This window comes from Malassezia pachydermatis (genome assembly GCF_001278385.1).
Source record: "Malassezia pachydermatis strain CBS 1879 chromosome Unknown scaffold3, whole genome shotgun sequence".
NCBI lineage: Eukaryota > Fungi > Basidiomycota > Malasseziomycetes > Malasseziales > Malasseziaceae > Malassezia > Malassezia pachydermatis.
Window position 1 is genome coordinate 406,717 of NW_017253140.1, and position 20,316 is coordinate 427,032.

General features: G+C 54.3%; 13 protein-coding genes across 13 annotated transcripts; 7 read left to right on the forward strand and 6 right to left on the reverse strand.

The window, feature by feature from the left end:
• Window positions 1-332: 332 nt before the first annotated feature.
• On the forward strand, window positions 333-966 carry Malapachy_0795 (60s ribosomal protein l18; the record flags this gene model as incomplete). Its single annotated transcript, XM_018135308.1, has 2 exons — window positions 333-335; window positions 391-966. 2 exons carry the CDS (start codon window positions 333-335, stop codon window positions 964-966), a joined length of 579 nt encoding a protein of 192 aa, XP_017992229.1.
• Window positions 967-1,411: 445 nt separating this feature from the next.
• Malapachy_0843 (membrane protein) lies at window positions 1,412-4,651 on the reverse strand (the record flags this gene model as incomplete). The annotated part of the gene is made up of 1 exon (XM_018135356.1): window positions 1,412-4,651. One exon carries the CDS (start codon window positions 4,649-4,651, stop codon window positions 1,412-1,414), a length of 3,240 nt encoding a protein of 1,079 aa, XP_017992703.1.
• A 643-nt stretch (window positions 4,652-5,294) lies between these two features.
• Malapachy_0796 (clathrin adaptor mu subunit) lies at window positions 5,295-6,677 on the forward strand (the record flags this gene model as incomplete). The annotated part of the gene is made up of 3 exons (XM_018135309.1): window positions 5,295-5,499; window positions 5,531-6,553; window positions 6,586-6,677. The coding sequence occupies 3 exons, from the start codon at window positions 5,295-5,297 to the stop codon at window positions 6,675-6,677; spliced, it is 1,320 nt and encodes a 439-aa protein (XP_017992232.1).
• Window positions 6,678-6,703: 26 nt separating this feature from the next.
• On the reverse strand, window positions 6,704-7,315 carry Malapachy_0853 (methyltransferase type 11; the record flags this gene model as incomplete). Its single annotated transcript, XM_018135366.1, has 1 exon — window positions 6,704-7,315. One exon carries the CDS (start codon window positions 7,313-7,315, stop codon window positions 6,704-6,706), a length of 612 nt encoding a protein of 203 aa, XP_017992647.1.
• Window positions 7,316-7,864: 549 nt separating this feature from the next.
• Malapachy_0826 (phosphatidylinositol -trisphosphate-dependent rac exchanger 1 protein) lies at window positions 7,865-10,546 on the forward strand (the record flags this gene model as incomplete). The annotated part of the gene is made up of 1 exon (XM_018135339.1): window positions 7,865-10,546. The coding sequence occupies one exon, from the start codon at window positions 7,865-7,867 to the stop codon at window positions 10,544-10,546; it is 2,682 nt and encodes an 893-aa protein (XP_017992595.1).
• Window positions 10,547-10,581: 35 nt separating this feature from the next.
• Window positions 10,582-12,686, reverse strand: Malapachy_0845 (methyltransferase nsun3; the record flags this gene model as incomplete). Its single annotated transcript, XM_018135358.1, has 2 exons — window positions 10,582-11,450; window positions 11,564-12,686. The coding sequence occupies 2 exons, from the start codon at window positions 12,684-12,686 to the stop codon at window positions 10,582-10,584; spliced, it is 1,992 nt and encodes a 663-aa protein (XP_017992705.1).
• A 124-nt stretch (window positions 12,687-12,810) lies between these two features.
• Malapachy_0799 (6-phosphogluconate dehydrogenase c-terminal domain-like protein) lies at window positions 12,811-14,069 on the forward strand (the record flags this gene model as incomplete). Its single annotated transcript, XM_018135312.1, has 2 exons — window positions 12,811-13,060; window positions 13,096-14,069. 2 exons carry the CDS (start codon window positions 12,811-12,813, stop codon window positions 14,067-14,069), a joined length of 1,224 nt encoding a protein of 407 aa, XP_017992122.1.
• Window positions 14,070-14,189: 120 nt separating this feature from the next.
• Window positions 14,190-14,528, forward strand: Malapachy_0840 (hypothetical protein; the record flags this gene model as incomplete). The annotated part of the gene is made up of 4 exons (XM_018135353.1): window positions 14,190-14,255; window positions 14,285-14,344; window positions 14,375-14,416; window positions 14,448-14,528. 4 exons carry the CDS (start codon window positions 14,190-14,192, stop codon window positions 14,526-14,528), a joined length of 249 nt encoding a protein of 82 aa, XP_017992422.1.
• Window positions 14,529-14,687: 159 nt separating this feature from the next.
• Window positions 14,688-15,242, reverse strand: Malapachy_0854 (hypothetical protein; the record flags this gene model as incomplete). The annotated part of the gene is made up of 1 exon (XM_018135367.1): window positions 14,688-15,242. The coding sequence occupies one exon, from the start codon at window positions 15,240-15,242 to the stop codon at window positions 14,688-14,690; it is 555 nt and encodes a 184-aa protein (XP_017992652.1).
• Window positions 15,243-16,216: 974 nt separating this feature from the next.
• Window positions 16,217-16,958, forward strand: Malapachy_0838 (hypothetical protein; the record flags this gene model as incomplete). Its single annotated transcript, XM_018135351.1, has 4 exons — window positions 16,217-16,345; window positions 16,374-16,478; window positions 16,505-16,891; window positions 16,923-16,958. 4 exons carry the CDS (start codon window positions 16,217-16,219, stop codon window positions 16,956-16,958), a joined length of 657 nt encoding a protein of 218 aa, XP_017992538.1.
• A 1,671-nt stretch (window positions 16,959-18,629) lies between these two features.
• Malapachy_0824 (hypothetical protein) lies at window positions 18,630-18,935 on the reverse strand (the record flags this gene model as incomplete). Its single annotated transcript, XM_018135337.1, has 2 exons — window positions 18,630-18,856; window positions 18,893-18,935. 2 exons carry the CDS (start codon window positions 18,933-18,935, stop codon window positions 18,630-18,632), a joined length of 270 nt encoding a protein of 89 aa, XP_017992597.1.
• Window positions 18,936-19,076: 141 nt separating this feature from the next.
• On the reverse strand, window positions 19,077-19,638 carry Malapachy_0819 (peptide methionine sulfoxide reductase; the record flags this gene model as incomplete). The annotated part of the gene is made up of 2 exons (XM_018135332.1): window positions 19,077-19,161; window positions 19,190-19,638. 2 exons carry the CDS (start codon window positions 19,636-19,638, stop codon window positions 19,077-19,079), a joined length of 534 nt encoding a protein of 177 aa, XP_017992453.1.
• Window positions 19,639-19,728: 90 nt separating this feature from the next.
• On the forward strand, window positions 19,729-20,149 carry Malapachy_0825 (hypothetical protein; the record flags this gene model as incomplete). Its single annotated transcript, XM_018135338.1, has 3 exons — window positions 19,729-19,748; window positions 19,781-19,914; window positions 19,944-20,149. The coding sequence occupies 3 exons, from the start codon at window positions 19,729-19,731 to the stop codon at window positions 20,147-20,149; spliced, it is 360 nt and encodes a 119-aa protein (XP_017992596.1).
• Window positions 20,150-20,316: the final 167 nt, after the last annotated feature.

Consider the following 20,316-nt stretch of genomic DNA (forward strand, 5'->3'; position numbering starts at 1 on the left):
TCGCAGTCCACTCACAGACCGAGGTGGTGGAGCAGATCCGAGTTGGTTGGCCGGTTTGTGGCTCGCTCGCGTGGGCGCGCAGCTGTGGGCCGTGCCTTGCTGAGTCTTGCGCGCGTGGTCGACCGTTCTCTCACGTGGCGTACCTTTTACAATGGAAGCGTGTACAGTACGTGGACCCCCACTGCATCACGTGAGGAACTATAGTTTTTGGTGTGCAACATGGCCTAGTAGGCCTGGGAAAAACAGGGATTCGGAGCGTGGGCTTCCTAGCGAGGGCTAGGGGCCGCGCACGCAGCGACACTTTCTTCAATCCATCCCACGAGCTATCTACGATGGTATGTATGAAGCAATGCCCATCGGGGCTGGACAGGATACTAACGGTGCCGCCAGGGTGTTGACATCAAGAAGCACCACGTCAAAAATGGTCGCCGCACGGCGCCCAAGAGCGAGGACCCGTACCTGCTCCTGCTGGTGAAGCTCTACCGCTTTTTGGCGCGCCGTACGGACTCGCGCTTCAACAAGGTGATCCTTCGTCGCCTGTTCATGTCGAAGATCAACCGCCCGCCGGTGTCGGTCTCGCGCGTGATGTACCTGTCGCGCAACCAGGGTGGTGTGGCCAAGGACGATGCCGCTACCCCGAAGACCGTGGTCGTCGTCGGCACCATCACCGACGACAACCGTGTGCTTGACCTCCCCAAGCTCAGCATTGCTGCGCTCCGCTTCACTAACACTGCTCGTGCTCGCATTGAGGCTGCTGGTGGTGAGTGCCTGACGCTTGACCAGCTCGCCATGCGTGCCCCGACCGGCAGCAACACGATCCTCCTCCGTGGCCCGAAGAACAGCCGCGAGGCCGTGAAGCACTTTGGCTTTGGTCCTCACAGGCACAAGAAGCCGTTCGTCCGCTCGAAGGGCCGCAAGTTCGAGAGGGCTCGTGGTCGCAGAAAGTCGCGTGCTTTCCGCGTGTAAAACGCATGATGACACAGTGGTGGCCCTCGTGGCTACGACTTACATAGCTGTAGATGCTGGCTTGGCGCATGCCACGGTTGTGATGGTCTAAGCCCATCTGCCCAAAATGAGCGTTTACATCGAGTAGGAATATACGCTTTGAACGCGATTTGTTGGAGAGGCCTTGTTTCGTGCCCCGCCTCGGGGCTTGGTACGAACGAGGCCCGCGCCGCGATCTACATGGGATAAAGCAGGTATGGCTAGCTAGCTAGCTAACTAGAGAAGGTAGAGGCATACGCTATCGCCGTACGCCTGCATGCACGTAAATCTACGAGACGGAGAAGCACGGCGAGGAAATAAAGGTCGTGGGTATGTAGGATGTTTTTAATCGTCCGCTGCCAGCACAGCATGTTCATGCGCCTTCTTCTCCCCACCGACTCTTCCCTGCTCGGACGCAGGGGGTGGCTTATGAATCCGTCTTCGACTCTGCCTTGACATCAGACGAAACCTTGGCCGACTCATTGGTGTCTGACGCACCACCCATGCCCCCTGTCGACGCGCCAAACAAGCCCGTGGAACTCGAGTTGGTCGCTTGACCACCATCAAAGTCAAAGTCAAAAATGTCTGACACACCAAACATGGCAGAAAAGTCGTCTGTGCCACTCATACCTGTACCGCTGGTCGGCAATGTATTTCCATCCGACGGCATGGCCAGGCCTGAGGTAACATCATCCATCATGGATGGCATATCCATCATAGACTGCGACTGCTTGTTATGCGACCCTTGCACAACACTATCGCTCTTGGAGCTCGTGTCCCACTCCATGTTGTCGTCCCGCAGAGATGTATCATCCTGTGCATCTCCCTCGGCCGGCGTCCGATGCTGCATGAGGGGCGTCTTAGTCGAGCTTGATCGTCCCTTTTTGGGACGTTCCTTTTTCCCTTGCGTACCTGATGGCGAGTCCACCGTGGACGATTGCCAGGGACTCATGGTACCGGGGGCCTGATTGGTCCCTGAGCGCGCTAAGCTCATACGCTTGGCATTCGATGCCGATTGTGGTGTTGCATGGGATGTGACAGGCGTCGTAGGCGCCGTCATACTACCGCGGCCCAGCGCTGGGTTCATCATCATTGTATGGGGTCCCTGTGATGACATTCCCGCAGGCGTTTGCGGTATGCCCGTCGTACCTTGCGTCTGCATACGCCGTTGTTGTTGTTGCTGTTGCTGTTGCTGTTGTTGCTGCTGCTGCTGCAACGACAGCGACGACGTAGCGGTCAGGCCCTGCGAAAAGTACGGTGGCAGACCGTTAGACCCTCCAGCTGAAGCCATGTCCATAGTCGTACCGGCTTGGCCAGGCTGCGATGACAAGCCAAACATGCCATTGACTTTTTGCTGCAGCTGGTGCTGGCCCATCATGGTAGCCGCATTCAGTGCGTTTTGATCGTTTTGTGTTTGGGCCTGGGCCTGGGCCTGTTGCATCTGCTGCAAGGCGGCCGCATTCGCTTGGCCATCACCGCTGAAGGGTTGGCTCCCTTGCGATGGATCACTTTGCAGAAGGGATACAATCGATTGAGCTTTGGCCTGTAGCTGCTGTGCCGTTGCGAGGAACTGCTGTGCCATCGCAGGTACCGGCGCATTCTGTGCCTTCACCCATTCATTCTTTACTGCTGTTTGCAGCGATTGGTACTGCATCAACAGCATTTGCCGCTGCTGCGGCGTAAGCCGCGTCGGCGTCCCTACGCCACCAAATGCACCGCCTGCATTGTTCGTGGGCATAGTGGACCCTGGCTGCCCATCTGCACGTCCAAAGCGCTGCGCAAGGGATGGATCATTGGTACCTTTGGCCTGCTCTGTACCTACACCTGGCATTTTTCCCGCTGGGAGTTGCGGGGTAGGCGTCATACGCTGAGGCTGTCGATTGAACATCGCTTGGAAGGTTGCGGGTGATGGCGGCGCCTTGCCTTGGGCGGCCGCCTGCTGCTGCATTTGCAAGAGCTGCTGCTGCTGTTGCTGCTGCTGCTGTTGTGTCGTGCCCTGTTGTCCCATACCAGGGGTAGCTGAAGGCATACCTTGCAGTCCGGGGTTGGTCGCGTTCGACGGCTGCTGCTGTTGCTGCTGCATCAACATTCGCGCTTGCATCTGCGGGTCATTGGGTCGATTGACTTGCTGGCCCAAGGCTCCCATCGTCGGCACAATCGTGTTCAGCAGCGCCAAACGTGCGGCAGGCGACATATTCTTCAGTTCCTCCATAGGAATGCCCTGCCGCAATGCGGCTGTCATGAGCACCTGCTGTTGCTGCTGTGGCGAGAGCGCAGCAAAATTGAAGCCCTGGCCCATCTGCGCACGTGCCAAGGCCTGTTGCATCTGCATCTGCATTTGCATCTGCTGCATTTGCAACTGTTGTTGCTGTTGCTGCTGCGCTGTCATATTGATCGGGGAACCAGCCATGTCTGCTTGCGCATTACCACCCTGTTTAGACTGCATCTGCATTTGCAGCTGCTGCATCTGTGTCAGTGGAGCGGTGGTTATACCACCATTGCCTTGCAATGGCAGTGACTGGGCTCGCATTTGAGGCGTGCTCTGCATTGCCGAGGCACCGAGCATCATGCTATTCGGCGCTGATGACATGGAGGTCTGTGCTTGTGACGTCGCTTGCGATACAGAGGGAGCAGTCGCGCCAACTGTGGCATTTCCGCTATTCGAAGGATTCGCTCCTAGCGTGCCTGCCGTCGGCGCAGCCAACGTCAGTGATGGCGATGCAGGAGGCTCCGAATGCGAAATTCGCGACTGTGCGGCGCCCGACTTGGACGCAACCGCAGGGGAAATCGGTGCTGCGGGTGCCAATCCGGCCTTGGTGGAGGGCGATCCCGCTAGGAGCAGAGCAGAGGTGGTGCCCCCCCCGGCCAGTGGCAAGTCCAATAAAGCGCCAGGGCCACCTGCTGTGGCTGCACCAGGCATGGTCACAGAGGCGGTTGGATCCGAAAACAGCTGCTCAGTAAACGGCTTTGTCTTTGCCTCGACCACCGCCTGTTGGCGCTTGTGCTCCAAGAATTGCTGGTACAGAGTCGCTTCTTTCGTACTTCGCCCTGCACGCGCACTAAACATATCCCAAAACACATTCCAATACTCGTACAACAGGCCACGAGGCAGATGGATGGGTACCGTTGGGTTCTCTGGTAGTTTGGCTTCTTCAATCAGCATTGCTGCTGTCTTGTCCATATTCCGCATTTGCAGATACTCCCATACATAGAGGTCCAAATTGCCTGCATTCTCGTTCTTCTCAATCTCCATGTAGATCTTGCCATCGGACGGCGGATGGGCCGTGCTAGCCTCGCTTGATGTCACAGTCTTTTCGGCCTGGCTCGACTTGTCCTCCGCCCGTGCACGCTTATCACGGTTGGATGACTCGTCCATGGGGGACGTAGGTCGCTTGCGCGACTCTGTCGAGGTGCTGTCGCCCGGCTGGGAGGCTGGCTGCTCTGTGTCAGTCCTGGGTATGGAAGTATCTGGGGCTCCGGTCATAGACGTATCTGCCACGGCTTCCTCATTTTTGGCATGCACACCCATCGTTTCCGATTTCGATGCAGAGCTGGTAGTGACCTCTACCTCTGGCATAGATGCACCTGCTGTGCGGCTTGTTTCTTCAACCTGAGGGTCCTTTGACGATCCTAACGCAGCCGTCTGATCAGTTTCTGCTCCACTCATACGAATTCAAGACCTGATCTAGGCAGCGAAGAGTATCTAGGGAACGTACGCACAACTCGTGAGTGTAGCTCGGCGAGAACGACTTGACCCAAGAGATAAAGTTTCTCTAGACAATAATAGAAATACACAAGGGTCACAAACCTTAGGTGGAAGGCCCGTACTTGCTTTTACGGCCTGCTCGGTGATACAGCCACGTAGGTAAGGCAGAGCACAAACGTGCTTTGCTGGACTCTGACAGGTAAAACGTGCACGCAAAAATACGTGTGAGTGTGGTAAAGCCTCTCCCGTGGAGCACTCGACGCGTTCGACTTCACAGATAGGCTATTTTGGTAATTAATATGAATAGACTCGCATCTCGCCCCAACACCCTGCCTTTCCTGACCTAGGGAGGCGGAAAGGCGGGCCTATGTGTGTCCTTCCGTCTATGGCCCTATCTATAGTCACCGTGCTACTATATCGTACCTCCAAGTTACTGAGAAGCCCCTTCCATACATAGCCTTCCTTCCTTCTGCCGATCCTGTTTGATGAGATGAAGCCATCGTGATCCATTCGACACGTGATGTATACACGTGGCGTTTGTGACATGAACACCGCCAGCCAGGTCGTTGTTCGCTAGATTGCTAGGTCCGTCCACGCGTTTACCATGGCGAGCGTCGTTGCGATTCTGGATGTCAAGGGCAAGCCTCTCATTCAGAGATCGTACCGCGATGATGTAGACATTTCGGCGCTGGAAAGGTTTTTCCCCCTCCTCACAGAAATTGAAGAAGAACAAGGTGCTGGAGCTATCCGCCCGTGTTTAAGCTCTCAGGGTGTGAATTATATGCATGTCCGGCATAACAACTTGTATTGTACGTATTTGATGCACTCATTGTGTCTCAGTATTAGCTCTCTCGCGTCGCAACAGCAATGCTGCCGAGATTCTTCTTTTCTTGCACAAGCTGGCGGCTGTGCTTGAGGAATACTTCAAGCAACTCGAGGAAGAGTCCATTCGGGACAACTTCGTGATCATTTATGAACTTCTGGATGAAATGATGGACTTTGGATACCCCCAGACCACAGAGAGTAAAATTTTGCAAGAGTATATTACCCAAGAGTCATACAAACTGGAAGTGCAAGTGCGTCCCCCTATGGCTGTGACCAATGCCGTATCGTGGCGCTCTGAGGGTATCCGATACCGAAAGAATGAAGTATTTTTGGATGTGATTGAGAGTGTGAACCTGCTTGTCAATGCTAATGGTCACGTTGTACGCAGCGAAATTGTCGGTACGATCAAAATGAAGTGCTACCTGTCCGGCATGCCCGAACTCCGCCTGGGTCTCAACGACAAGGTAATGTTTGAGAATATGGGCCGTTCGTCCCGGGGGAAGGCTATTGAGATGGAGGATGTCAAGTTCCACCAGTGTGTACGCCTCTCGCGTTTTGAGAACGACCGCACCATCTCGTTTATTCCCCCGGATGGTGAATTTGAGCTGATGAGCTATCGTCTTAATACGCAGATCAAGCCTCTTATTTGGGCAGAGGCAGTGGTAGAGCGTCATGAAGGCAGTCGTATTGAGTTCATGGTGAAAGTGAAGGCACAATTTAAGCGCCGTTCGACTGCAAACAACGTGGAGATTTTGATCAATGTACCTGAAGATGCTGACTCGCCCAAATTCCGTGCTGCCATTGGTTCTGTGACCTATGCGCCTGAACTCTCAGCAATGGTGTGGAAGATTAAGCAGCTGGGTGGTGGTAAAGAGTATCTGATGCGGGCTCATTTCGGTTTGCCAAGTGTCCGTGATGAGGAAAGCATCGTTCGCCGTACGCCTATTAACGTCAAGTTCGAAATACCCTACTTTACCGTTTCGGGCATTCAAGTACGATATCTAAAGATCGTGGAGAAATCTGGGTATCAAGCACTACGTACGTATACGGAAAGCATACTAACATCTTAGCGTGGGTCCGCTATATTACACAGAATGGAGAGTACGATCTCCGTACGCAGAGCGAAAAGAGCTCGTCCCACTTAGCTCACTTTACATCATAGTCATGTACTCATGCTATGCTTGCACATTACCTTCTTGGCACTGGCTGATATTCAAACACCAAACCATAATGGTACAAAGATACACTCTCGCTTGAGATGTGCACGAAACCACACGCCTGGACTACCTTGATGGTCTCCTCGGCGGACATGCGAAGGTCCGGATGTGGCCCACGCGGTTTCCCTAGTACTTGGCATTCTTCACGAGGGCGTACGTGCCATCCTACAATGGCCAAGTAGCCCCCTGTTTTGAGCAAAGCGGCGCAACTTTGGACTAGCGCAGCCCGGTCTGGTGCGCCATGCAAGGTATTGGCTAGCAGGATATAATCCAACGGTTCAGGTACATAGTGTGACGCGTCCATGGCATCGCCCACGATGCATTGCACATGGCCAATAGAGGCAACCCGCTGTTCCGTAGCTTGGACAAGCGCAGGCACGGCGTCCAGGGCGTATACACGTTGTGCTATTTGGGCTATGGGCTTGGTAAACCAGCCATCGCCGCAGCCCAAGTCGAGCGCCACCATCCCTGGCTTCAAGCCCAATTTCGCTACGACACCTGCTGGATCTGACCATAACGTTTGCCACCAATCTGGGTCGGGCATACTCGTGCCATGGTACACCACTGGCGCTTTTTCCGACATGGCGGAGAACAGCTGCTTGGTATCTTCCAATGAACTGCCAACTACCCCACGAAAGCTTGGCAGTCTCACCACGTTTTGGCGCGCCCATGTGTACCGTGCGCAAACTTGGCTTCCATTAGGCTTCTTTCTCCGAGGGCACGTGGAGGTATTGCAAACTTGTCCGATTCCGTCAAAGGAAATTCCTGCTGATTGGTTTGGAAAGGCTAATTCAGCCAAACATAGACTATGTTGTGAGACAAGACTTGGTAGCCAAATATTGAAGTTTCGTTGGGTTTATTCGCGGCTGCGGAGAGTAATTCATGGCTTGGAGCGTTTAACCGCCGACCAGGGCCGGTTTTTATCGTTCCTACGTCTTGGTCTTCGCGAAGCACTCCCTTTCTTGCTTCGTTCAGCCTTTCTTATATCACGTAGTGCGACAAGAGGCTTCGTGCCCGTGTTCCTCTACGTGAAATCTCCTTGATCGTGTCTTCGTCGGAGGCGCCACGCTAGGTTGAAGCTAGCTACTGGCAGACGATCTATTGCATCCGTTCTCCCCTCCCAGCTGTATTCATGTCTCACCACCACCCACCCTTTCTCTCTCACCATGGTGAGGCACCTTCTGCGTTGGCGCCGGCTGTGCCTGCCGACTTAAAACCGGCGGCGCCCATCCAGTTTGCGCCCATCCCCCGGTCCGGCTTAGCCGGCCCCACATCGATCTTAGCCTTACCACTGGTGTCTGACTTGGCGGCCAGCGCGGAGTCTGATGAGACAGATTCTACATGGGGCGTTGACTCCGTATCACACCGGCCCTCGTCCCCGGAGCTCGATACCGACATCAGCCGGACCTCCTCGACCTCTACCAAGGTCTCAGCGGTGGATGTAGGCGCCAAACCGCCCATGCTAGCAGCCGAAGTGGCACCGCCCCTTGCTACCAAGTCTCTAGAGCACTATGAGACGGATAGCGATAAGGATCTCACACCTACGCAGACCCACCCTACCACATTGGGCCAGCTTGACGAGCCCAAGGCGCCTTCTTCTGATCTCGCCCAAGTGGCGCTGAAGCGATTGCATTCCCTGCTAGAATTTGCTGACACGGAGCAGAACTATGTGTCCGATCTCGACATACTTATCCGGGTGTATTTCCGGCAGTTGCGAACTGTCCCCTACTTTGCCGAGATGCCTTCTCGCTACGCCACAGTGGCGCGCAATGCCCCTGAGCTGCTCTCACTACATACCGAATTGTCGCATCGGCTCACTCTGGTCATCGAGCGATACGAGCTCCGTGGCGAGGCGGGCGAGCCTGCTGAGGCCGAAGTGGAACGTGCGCTGCGGCTGGATGTGCCGCAGGCTGTCGTGGCCATGGCGCAGGCGTTTATTGACCTTGCTTCCCATTTCGAAGTGTACTATGAATTCTGTGCGAAGCACAAAGAGGCACTGGCCTTGATCAGTGCTGCGGAGACGCGCTCTGAATGGGAAGCGTTCCAAGCTGCCGCGGCTGGGATGGCGCGTCGCTCTCGCCAGACGAGTGAGGCTCGTACGTCGCCGGTGGACACGTCGGTGACTTCGACGAGGCAGCGGCTGCTTTTCCGCGACTTTTTCATCAAGCCGATTCAGCGTGTGTGTCTGTACCCTATATTACTTCAAAACCTGCTCAAGTATGCGCCGCCCGCTGGCGTGCCTGTAATGAACGAAGCGATTCTGTGCATGCGTCGTGTGCTTGTGGAGGTCGACGATGCGAGTGCGAAGCGTGCCTCTGCGCAGCTCACGGAGACGATTGTATCTCGTGTTGAACCGAGTTTGGACCTCCCTTCGTCGCTCCTGCCTTCGCTAGGCGAATGTAAAATGGCTGGCAATCTGGATGTGCTATACCACCACGCCACAAAGGCGCCCCTCACTATCCCGCTGGCGTTCAAGTACTATGGCTGCTTTTTGTACAAGGACTTTTTCATCATGGTCAAGGTGCGCAAGAACCACATGTATTCGCCCCGCTTTTGGTTCCCCCTCGCAGAGGTAACGATTGCGCGGGGTGATGATGGGCGTGTGTGTCTTCCTCAGTCGTTCCGGCTCAGTGTGCGTGGCCACCACTTTGAGATGGTCGCGTCTACAGAAAAGGAACGTGTGATTTGGCTGCATGCGCTTGATACCGTCATGGCCGCAGGACCCGCTCGTACGCGTCGCTTGAACGGCATGGAGCTGCCTTTCCCATGCAATATGACGGCTGATACGACACCGTCGGCTGCGCAAGCGAAGGAGCAGGCGGAGCGCGTTGATCCGCTGGCACTCTACCTCAATGCGTTGTCCTTCTCGGAAGCGGATCCCGCCCGCGCGGGGATGCCTACGACCGTGGGGTCGCCCACGGAAGTCTTACTGCGTCACAAGACACCATTACGCCGCGCGGCCAAGGACCGCGGTATGGTGTTTTCTGACGCGTGCATTTCTGCCCGTTCGTCGCTGGATGGCGACTGGGCACGTTCGCATGGCACAATGGTGGGGTCTGTCACGTCGCGGGTGGGTTTGCATCGTCTGAGCGGTAGTGAAACGTTTTCGCTGAAGCTGTCGACCGGCGATGTGACGCCTGCCGAGACGGGGCCGGCCTCCTCGTCCTCCACACATACAGAGAGCGACGAGCCGCAGGGCTTGCGTACCTCAGCGAGCACCCAGGCCCTTTTGCCGACGCACGATGCCTCGACGACGCCGTCCTACCGTCCTTCCAAGACGGCTCTCACGCCGAAGCGGTCCTTTGATACGGACCTGCGACAGTCTGGTAGTGCCACGGCACGATCGACGTCCACGGAGCCTTCTCTTTCCTCGTCGCGATCTTCCCTGAGTCTTGCACGACCACGAGCCTTGGTCTCCCGCAAGCTGGGCTGGCTCTCTCCTACGACTACACGCCCACCTGTCTCGCCTGAAGAGCTCTCCTCTGCCCTTTCTGATGTAATGGCCCAAACACCGAAACCGTCGTTGCTACGGCACAGCGCTTCCATGACGTGGAGCCCTATTTCGTCCCTGTCTACACGCGTGCGTCGCTCATCGATGGATGCCATCGTGTACCCACTCCGCTCCGGTTCAGTGACGCCTTCCGAGTTCTCGTTATCCACGTCTTCCTCCTCTCACCCTACCCCTACTATGTCGATGTCTGCATCAGACACAGTGTCTTCGCCTACCGAATCACGACCTTCTAGTCCTCGCCGTCGTTCGGCTCTTCGCTTCTTGCAACGAAACAGACTATCGACTATGGATCATGCGCCCTGATTGTATTGTAGCCCTATTACATAATGAAATGTTTGTTATGATGATCCTTCGTGCGGCGCTGTGTGCCACGCTGCCAACGCGGCGACACAAGCATCTGGGACAGCTTGTATGCTAGCAAAGGCGTAGCCTAGGCGCGTCAGATGGTCTACCACACATCGCTGAAACGTCGCGTCTTGCAGCAAGGCACCGCCGAGCCGCACATTTATGTCTTCGGCACGCGCGTACGTCGTTGCGTCAGCGATTTGTTTCGCTAGCTGATACGCTTGCGCGTCGACCAAGGCCCATGCCAATGGATCCCCCTCGCGGGCGAGACCTGTGACACAAGGCGCGACGGACGCCACGCGTGTTTTGGCTTCCGGCCCCGTGTAGACCCAACTTAGTATATCGTCCATCGTCGACAGGGTGACGAGGTCCGCCACGCGTTCTTGCAGACGGGACGTCTCCGCCGCAGGACGTTGAAGAATGGCACGCAGCGCGGCGCGTCCAAGACAGTAGGCACTTCCTTCATCGCCCAAAATCCATCCAAGGCCACCGATACGTCCATGTAGCTGACCATTCTTGTCAAACGCAAGCACAATACTCCCTGTGCCAGCAATGGCTACCACGCTAGGACGTCCTTCATGAGGGCACAATAGCGCGGCATCATTGGTGATACGCAAACATGGCGGATCAAAGAGATGCATACGTACAAGGTGCCGTGCTTTTTCTTTATTCTCCGGGGTATCTAGACCAGCCGAACCGACCCATACGCGGCCCCACGTCCCCACCGCGAAGGGTATCTGCTGTTTGGCTTTGTGCACAGCCTCTTGCACGACAGTCACCCATTGCTCGGCGGACATCGCATGGAAATTCCCAGGACCAGCTTGGCCATAGGCACAAAGCTCGCCATTCTCATTACCGATCACTGCGCGCGTTCTCGTGCCCCCTGCATCGACAATCAACGTCCATGCCATTCCTCTTCTGGAGTGGAGGTCGGACAACGACGTCCGTGCCCATTCTTTTCATTTTTCTACTTACGTAGCATACAAAAAAACAGGGGGCCCCATGGCGATGGATCTGCCGCACCTGGTGCCTTATGATCAGGAAGGGCCAAGTATCCATACTCCGTGGCATCACAAAACTTATGCAGCGACTCGGAACGCAAAATACGCGGCTGGTTCTCCGAGTCTACCGTGTCAAGAAACGAGCGGACAACCTGGTCGTTTTCCACCTGACTGAGCGAACATGTCGCATAGATCAGTCGACCACCTGGTTTCAAGGCTGACCACGCCGTACGCAGCAACGCCAACTGCGTTTTGGCCAGGGACCGCGTCATGGTGGGTTTCCATGCAAGCATTTCAGGGGCCAATGTCCCAGACTGCTGGCTTTTTAGGTAGGCATGCAAGATATGGCGTTCCGATGAGCATGGCGCATCCAGCAAAACACGATCGTATCCTTCTTCACCAAGAGGGAAGAGGTGGACAGCACGAGGCGACGTGCCATCGATACGGAGCACTTCGACACACCCCTGGTCCATGAGCTGGGGCGGCAGATAGCTCTGCAAATTGGACGCCAGACGTCGATTCCGTGCTGGATCAACTTCATTGGAATGCAGCATGGATCGTGGTGACGACGTGGCGCTGGGCTTATCCGCATACATATCTGGCCAGAGGCGTTGCGCTAACGTAATGCTTTTCCCACCCGGCGCAGCACACAGGTCCAGCACCGCATGTCCTGGCTGTACATCTAGGCATTGCGCGGCTACCACTGAGGCTGCATCCAAATTCCAGTGGGTATGTAGCCGCCGCGATGCGTCCGGCGAGGCAGCTGGTCGTGGAGGAGGGAAAGGACGCTCGCCAGGGGCTGTGTTTGTGCGTGTAAGACACAAGACACGCGTGGGTATGAGGCTCGGCGTCGGTTCAGGCGCCTGGGGCAGTCGAAACAGCGCGTAGGAGCCGCTCGAGGCCTCCGCCAGCAGAGCTTGGTCTACCTCCGCGGACGGCGCATAATTGTTAATGAGAGCGGCATACTCGGTCGGCTGCGCCAGACACGCTCGAAGCTTCTGCCACCTCTCTGCCCCATACTCTCCAGCAAAGTGTGAGTCAAATGCATCCGCAGCTGCCTGTTGTTGCTTTCGCTTCGCTTTGGAAATGGGCGCCATCGTGAAGCAACGTCCGAAAAGGCTACGCAGACGCGTCGCCTCCACGTGCGTGGAAGACACGCAGGCGGCCTCCACGAGTCATACATGCATGCATTCATTGTCTTTCGATCGAACCACTGCGACCATGACCCCTACAGCGAACGGCAATGAACGCCCGGAAGTCCTGCTCTTAGGCTTCGGTGGCGTGGGCGTCATTTACTCATACATTCTTCAGAAGGGCGGTGCCAACGTCACGGCTGTATGCCGCAGTAATTACGAGACCGTGCGCGAGAATGGTATCGATATCTTCTCTGATAAGTTTGGTGAGCACCGTGGCTGGCGGCCTACACGCGTCGCCCGGTCTCCTGAGGAGGTGGCTTCGATTTCCTTTGACTGTTCGTACCGAGTATACCTACTACTAACGCGCTAGATATTGTGTGCTGCTTCAAATGCGTTCCTGATGTGAAGCCGAACAGTGAGGTGATGCGTCCCTTCCTGGAGATGAACAAGCGCAACAACCCAGCGCGTCTCCCCATGGTTGTTCTTATTCAAAATGGCGTGGACATCGAAGAGGAAGCGCACCAAGCGTTGGTGCAGGCTAGTGATCCTCTCGCTAGCTGCATTGTCAGTGCCGTCTCGTGGATTGCCGTCACGCTGCTCGGGCAAGGTACTCGCATCGAGCACGGTCTGATGGAATCTCTCACGGTGGGTCTGTATCCCAGCCCACTAGACAACCCTGTGCCCGCGCCGCTGGCCGAGAGTCTTCGTACATTTGTCACTCTCGCCGAAAATGGTGGGGGTGACATCCTGGCCACCAATGACATCGAATCCAAGCGATGGCACAAGATCATGTGGAATATCAGCTGGGGCGGCGTATGTCTCATGTCTCGTCGTCCTGTGCAGGAGCTGCTCCAGGCAGAGACGATGCCGTATACACTGGGTGTCGTGCGTGGTATCATGCTGGAGATGATCGGCATTGTGCGTGCCTCTGGGATTGGCGAGGAACGCGTATCGGTGTCCTTGATTGACCAAGTCGTGGGTATGACGATGAGTGCTACACGTGCCAAGATTCGTGTGCGACGCTCGCCAGATGTGTTCCTTGAGCGCCATACGAAGTCTTATGCCCGACCAGACTTTAAGCCGAGTATCCTCGTCGATCTGGAAAATGGGCGGCCTATGGAGCTGGAGCCCATTTTTCTCAACATGATTCGCCGCGCTCGGCGTCTTGGGGTGGATACACCGCGCTTGGATCTGATTGCTGCGGCCGCGAAGCCGATTCAGCTGGAGTTGGTACGGAAGCAACGTGGCGAAGATCATGCTGCCTTGATTTTAGATGAAGAGGCCATTTATGATGCGAATCCGAACGAAAATTTCACGGGCTGCGCACCTACATTGTCTTCATAGGCTCCATACATGGCATACAGGAGGGTTGGTTTGTTCTGCTTTTGTGCGTGCGTTGTTCAAGTGGAGGTTTGTCCTACCGACCGCTGCGACGTTCGACGTGCGTTGCCACTGCCAACGACGATGGCGCGCCGCTCTCTAGTTGACTACTTCCATCGCTTCACTGTCCTAGGCCTCGTTGGGCTTGCTGTATGTACAGAAGCATACTGACAATACAGGGATGGGGTCTCTGGCTTACAGGTGCTGTCTATGTGAGCCGTATCGGTACCACGGAACGCGTACGTATGCTCTTCTTTACTTATCGCTAGATTCCGTACGGCAACCCTGAGCGTGAGACAATGACACAGGCGGTATGTACCTCTGCACTTGCTTACCATATAGACCGAGCGCATCATTTCCACATGGAAGGAGTTTACCAAGCGCCAGCAGGAGAAGAAGGCCGACGAGGCGAAGCAGGTGTAAGGCAGGCCGCTCTGGCCTGTGGGCTGAACGGTAGTCAAGCAAGTGCTTTTTGATCTCGATTCTTCGATTCAACGCAGCTCCTCTACTATCAGTGGACGTGCGTTTTTCTACTCGTATGCGATGATATATATCATTAGGTTCATAGTCTCTATCTTTACATTATATACGATCGCGTTCGTCAGATGAATTCTTACAAAGAACCGGGCATTCGCCCTGCAATGCATCAGCACTGTACAGCTGATCCGTATGATAAATGTGAGGTCGTCGTTCTGCCGTGACACTTTGCAATGGTGGCAAAGCATTCGCATAAGAAGCAGGTATGTAAGGCCGTGAAAATGTTTTGTGTCGTGATCTGAGGGTATCATTCGAAGAGACACCGACTGGGAGAATAGGGGTTGTCAGTAAGTGCTGCTCCATTTCTGCTTGGAGCTCCAATTGCAGACGATCCAACTTCTCACGTAGTTCGTTGCTCTTTACATGAGGCGAAGGCGTATCTTGCAATTCAGAGCCTGTGGTGCTCACACTGGATAGAAGCGACGGGGGGCTCATGGAGACATCCGCGGCCGTGTTGCTGGGGGGTGGTACAGGGTTAGGACGTACATCGGGTATCAAGGCGGGCATGAGCGTCGTGGGCGGTGAGCGGTGGAGATCCATACGCTGAGGACGAGTAGGTGCACCTTGGATCCATGGGCGACAGTGAGGCGCAGGCGACATCTGTCGACGTTGCACAGCCTTCGTCCCTTGTTGCAAGACAGTGGTTAGCTCTTGTTCAGAGCCAAGGGTCTCTCCATGCAGTGGCTGGCTTGACGGTACGGCAGGTAGTGGTGAATATGCGTGTTTCTCCGATCCAGGTGCGGAGGCTGTGCGGCGATGCCTAGGGGAGAGAAAGTACGATTTGAAGCTCCGGCTGCGCGATAGAGATTGTGAGCCTTCCGTCTTTTTCTCCTCTTCCCACCCTGGTGTAGGTGGTGATGCAGGACCTCCTGCATGTCGAATACGACGCGTTTCCATCCATGGAGATGATGGGAGCCTCGTCGAGGATTGTGGTGTGACCCAAGCCGCCTTTTGCAGCAGCGATTTGCTGCTACTCTGATCCGTCCCAGGCGTCTTGGAATAAAATGGGGACATATTTGGCGATTTATGGGCTGGGCGTCGTGATACGCTAAATGCACGACGGTGCAATGAATCTGCATGGTAAGGAGACAACGTCGATAGATACATACTCTCAATTTCTGACACTTGTAGTGTATCAGAGTTCGATGCGGGGATAAACGTATCATAGTACGAGGGTGAATCTGTCATCAACGTATCAATATTCGTCCGTTGCGATGGCGCTAAGGGCCTGGTACCCCCGCCAGTGCCAGTCCGTTTCCCAGAGGTCGGTGTTGTCGGAAATGGCTTGCTCGTCTTCTTTGGCGAGTTCGCATCACGCGGATACCCAAATACGGGGCTCATTTGTGCACTGAAACTCTTCTTTTGTCTGTCATCTCCCTGCAGACTGTGCGTATGACCAGACATAGCCCGTGATGGTCAACGGAGAGTGGCGGCGTTAGTATCGGGCTGAGCCTCCCATGCGCAACAGGCCTCCACACTTTAAACTGGTGTTGAGCGTCGCGCAACGAGTCTCCTTCAGCCAGTCAAACCCTCATCACGCTAAATTGTGGAGGCGTACCTCTTCACCGTGCACTATGCCTCCCACGGCGGGGGTGTATGTATCATTGGTGCGTCATGCCCCTATCCCGAGCCTACATGGTGGCGCACAGTGGACTCTAGACAAAGAAGTGGCGCAAGATCAGAATACCGCCACTGCTGTCCAAGTACGTATGACCTTTGTACTCATAGTAGTCTACCTATGCTGCCTTGGGCTCCCTCTTATCGCGCAACCAGATTTCCGCTGTGTACACAGCACCAGATCCAGAGTCCGTGCATACAGGCACATTGATTTTACATGTACGTAAACGATGTATTGACTTCAGGATCCACCGACATATGGCCGTGTCACGCCCGTGAGCTCCCCCCTACTTCTCCATACCCCACTCTCGTCGTCATCCATGCAGGATTTGCATGAGTACCAAGATTTGTTTCAACAAATTTGGCAACGGTTGAAGGCAGCACCAGAGACACAGCCAGATGATCTCGATGTCCGCGCGATGGCGGCCTTGGCTGTGCTGATTTTACCATGGCTTCACACTCCCTCCTCGCAACCATTGCACGTGGTCTTGGTAACGGCAGGCGTCTTGGCCGATCGACTTCTCCACTGCCTCTTTCATTTGCATGGGTCTAATCCGTCTGTACTGCGCCCCATGTCAGAACGACCTGTGTCTATGCCTGCGGCACCTCTACAACCAGGTGCCTTTCATCAAGTCCATTTGACTTTGTCTCATCCGGAGGCAGGAGGGGACCGGCTGCATGTACACGTCTGTGCCCTGAGCGAATCATCTCACCTATTGTCTACACCACACATTGTACCAATGGAAATCGCTACTCCTGCTGCCTCGCGGCCCACTGCAAGTGTCTTTGCCCCCTATGCTGCGGATACTACCAATAGTCCGACGGCGCTTCCCCCCATCTCGATGAATTCATTTACAGGGTCATCACCGTCCAAGGAAGTGCTACAGACCCGTCCAGAATCTGTCAGGCCCTCTTCTCTGTCTTCCAGTCCTTTGCGTATGCGCCCAGTAGAGGGCATCATGTCTTTTCCTGGGCTGCATTCCAATCGTGACAGCCTTTCTCGCTCTTCTAGCGCAACAATCTCTTCAAAAAACGTACAGAATTACGATATGTCCACCATGTTTCGGTCTATCGAAAAATGGGACCCTGAAGCGGAGTTGCCGAATGCTGCAGACCTGCAAGAAAGTATCTCTTCGCCTCTGGCTCTGTCATCTCGGTTCCAAGACCTTCCCACGACACTAAACTCGGGCAAGTCACCGTCAATCCTTGGATTTTCCGCCCCCTCTCCTTATCTCAGAAATGAGACTGTATTTTCAGCAACAAGTTCCGTGGCAAACTCTATAAAGAACACGTACAACAACACTTCAGGGTCTGTGTCGACGCTGACATTGAGTAACTCGCCAAGCACATTCAGCAATGTAAGCGCATTCGCTCACAGTTTGCTTAATCATCTGCCTACCAATATACCTCTCAACAACAATCCATCCACGTCCATGGTAGCTCCAGATCCGAGCTCCTTATGGCAGGCTTTGTGCGTACGAATTCTCCCTATATTTTATCAAGATGGAAGACATGCACCTATCGAGACGCTGAGCGACTACATGGATATCTATATCCGGCTCATGTATGAAAAAGACCCTTACCATGCCTATGATACCATTAGTACCAAAGCACGTCAACTTCTATCCACTGGCCTCTCTGGCCTTGGGCTTCAGCTTCAACAGAAAGAAGGCGTCTATTTGGTACTGGAACTGGTTCAAGTATGGAAGCATTATTACGGTACTGTGGTGCCTTATTTACATGCCGCTATGCTTCCTTTAGAGACTAAGCTCCCTGTGCTGGATGAGGTCTACACGAGAGCATTCGAGCGCATGAATTCTCGCGAATCCACAAGTGCGGCCTCTTTATTCACTGCCTCTGAAAGCGAGCCTTACTGTGAGCGTACCTCTCAAAGCTCTACGCCTGTTTTCGAGCCACCTACAGAAGCCACTCATCCTCCATCAAAGCACCCTTCTGCCCATCCCCCGTGGGCATTACGAAGGACTCTGCTACTGGCTTTCCGAGACCAAATTGTATTGCCTATATGCGACTGGCTTCATCTCGTCTCCATGCGTATCGATCATGTGCACATGGAAACAGAGATATCGCAAGAGACCCTACGCTTGTATATCACTCAGCTCTTCAATATATTGGGATCATTGAATACAGATGACTATGCACAAGAACGCATCGAACGATGCCGACGCGGCCTGCTGTCTCCCTCTTCTATGGCCAGGACTCGATCCTCCAGCCGTAATGAATCGATGCAAGGGGCCTCTGCCAATTTATCCCCCGTATCACCATTCCCCAGTTACCTTACGCATAGCACGCCGGGGTCTCCCATGCTCGGGATACATATATAGCCACGATGTACAATATCAATACAGATCTTTAAATTTGGATACGCTGGTAGCGCTGGTTCACACCCAACTGGCATACGCAGAAGAAAATGAATAGAAGGTATACAAATGCGGCACCATAGCATGTCATACCAGCGGCCCAGCCATCCTCAGGGTCTTCCGTTGAACCCATAAACGATTCCCAGTTGTGCGAGAAGCCCCAACCGAAGACTGTCAGGACAAGTACACCTGCAATGGATACAATGGTGCAACATGAGGCTAAAGTATGAGCTAGATCTAGACCACGTCACATACCAAGTCCATTGCCTACCACGGGCCGGGTGGTCATCGACGACATGTTGAGTGTCTCCATAGAGTGTGCACGAGGCGGATAGGGAGCCCGCCAGAGTCACGTGCAACCAGACGGTGGACAGACCCTTCTCTGACAAAGGTCCGAGCGGCATGAAAGGGTCGTCATAGTCGAATCTCTATCTCTTGATTACCACCAAAGCCTATGGGTAGGACAGTGGTATCCACTGGGATTTAAATCTAGATATTCCTGGTGGTAGTCTTCAGCCAGCACACTAATGTAAGCTTCGATACAATACGTACAAGTCCTCTGGCTTGGCCATTTGAATCTGTGTCACGATCCTGGTGCCATGCGGGTTGAAATGCTTCGCTTGAACTTCAGAAGTAACTTTTTGGGCGATATCCGTTTGTTCCTGTGTATGTGGAAACAGGGCGCTGCGATATTGATCACCCATGTCAGGACCTTGGCCACCCACTTGAGTGGGATCATGAGTACGATAAAAGAACTCGACTAGTTCAGCATAGGAGACGCTCGACGGATCAAATTCAATCTGTGCGGCTTCAGCATACCCTGTCGTCCCCGTGCACACCTGTTTGTAGGTGGGCTTGGGAATACTTTTGTTGCCACCGATATAACCAACCTTGGCATTGATCAAGCCCTTACCGCCAAAATGCTTCCTAAACATATGCTCTGTTCCCCAAAAGCATCCATTCGCAAATGTAGCAATTTCTGTCTTCTTCACTGAACTCATGGCTCGGAAAAAGCAGTTAGGTGGAAGCAACATGTAGCGGGGCACAGATGCGTCATCCAACGCTCTCTTCCTCCACATTCGGTCATTAGAATGGACACACAACAGGCACTGTACGTTCGGTCGTTTTCCTGCTAATGTATAGTCCTCTCGGCTTTGCTGCCTGTGTCATTGTGGCTGTTGTAACATGGGTATTCTGGCCTAGGTCTTCCCCGAAGTCAAAGGCTACCGGCGCATATGATCCGAAAACAGGCATTGGCCGCGGTGCTCCAGGCTTTCGTATGTACTCTGCCCCAGCTTATTTTCAGAAACAAACGTAACGCGCGTGGCACTTCCTGCTGAACTGGTTGCTCGTATCAGGGCTGGCGAAGAGGTGAGTGCAGAGGAAATCACCGCAGCCCAAGAGCGCGTTGCCAAGGGCTTGTTGCAACAACCGAAAGAAAATGACTGGCTACCCGCTACGTCATCTGCGCCAAAAAAGAAGAGTAACAAGGCGCGTCGTTCTAAAAAATAAATACAGTTTATAGGTTTTTCAAAATGATAAGGAACAACAACCCAGATACAAGCCCCATGAGCGAATCGATGCATGTTATTACTCGACGATACGTCTTTATTTTAGACTCGTAAACATCGACGAGGCTAAGTCGATGGCCACTCATAGGGGCTGATTGCGTTGTCGTT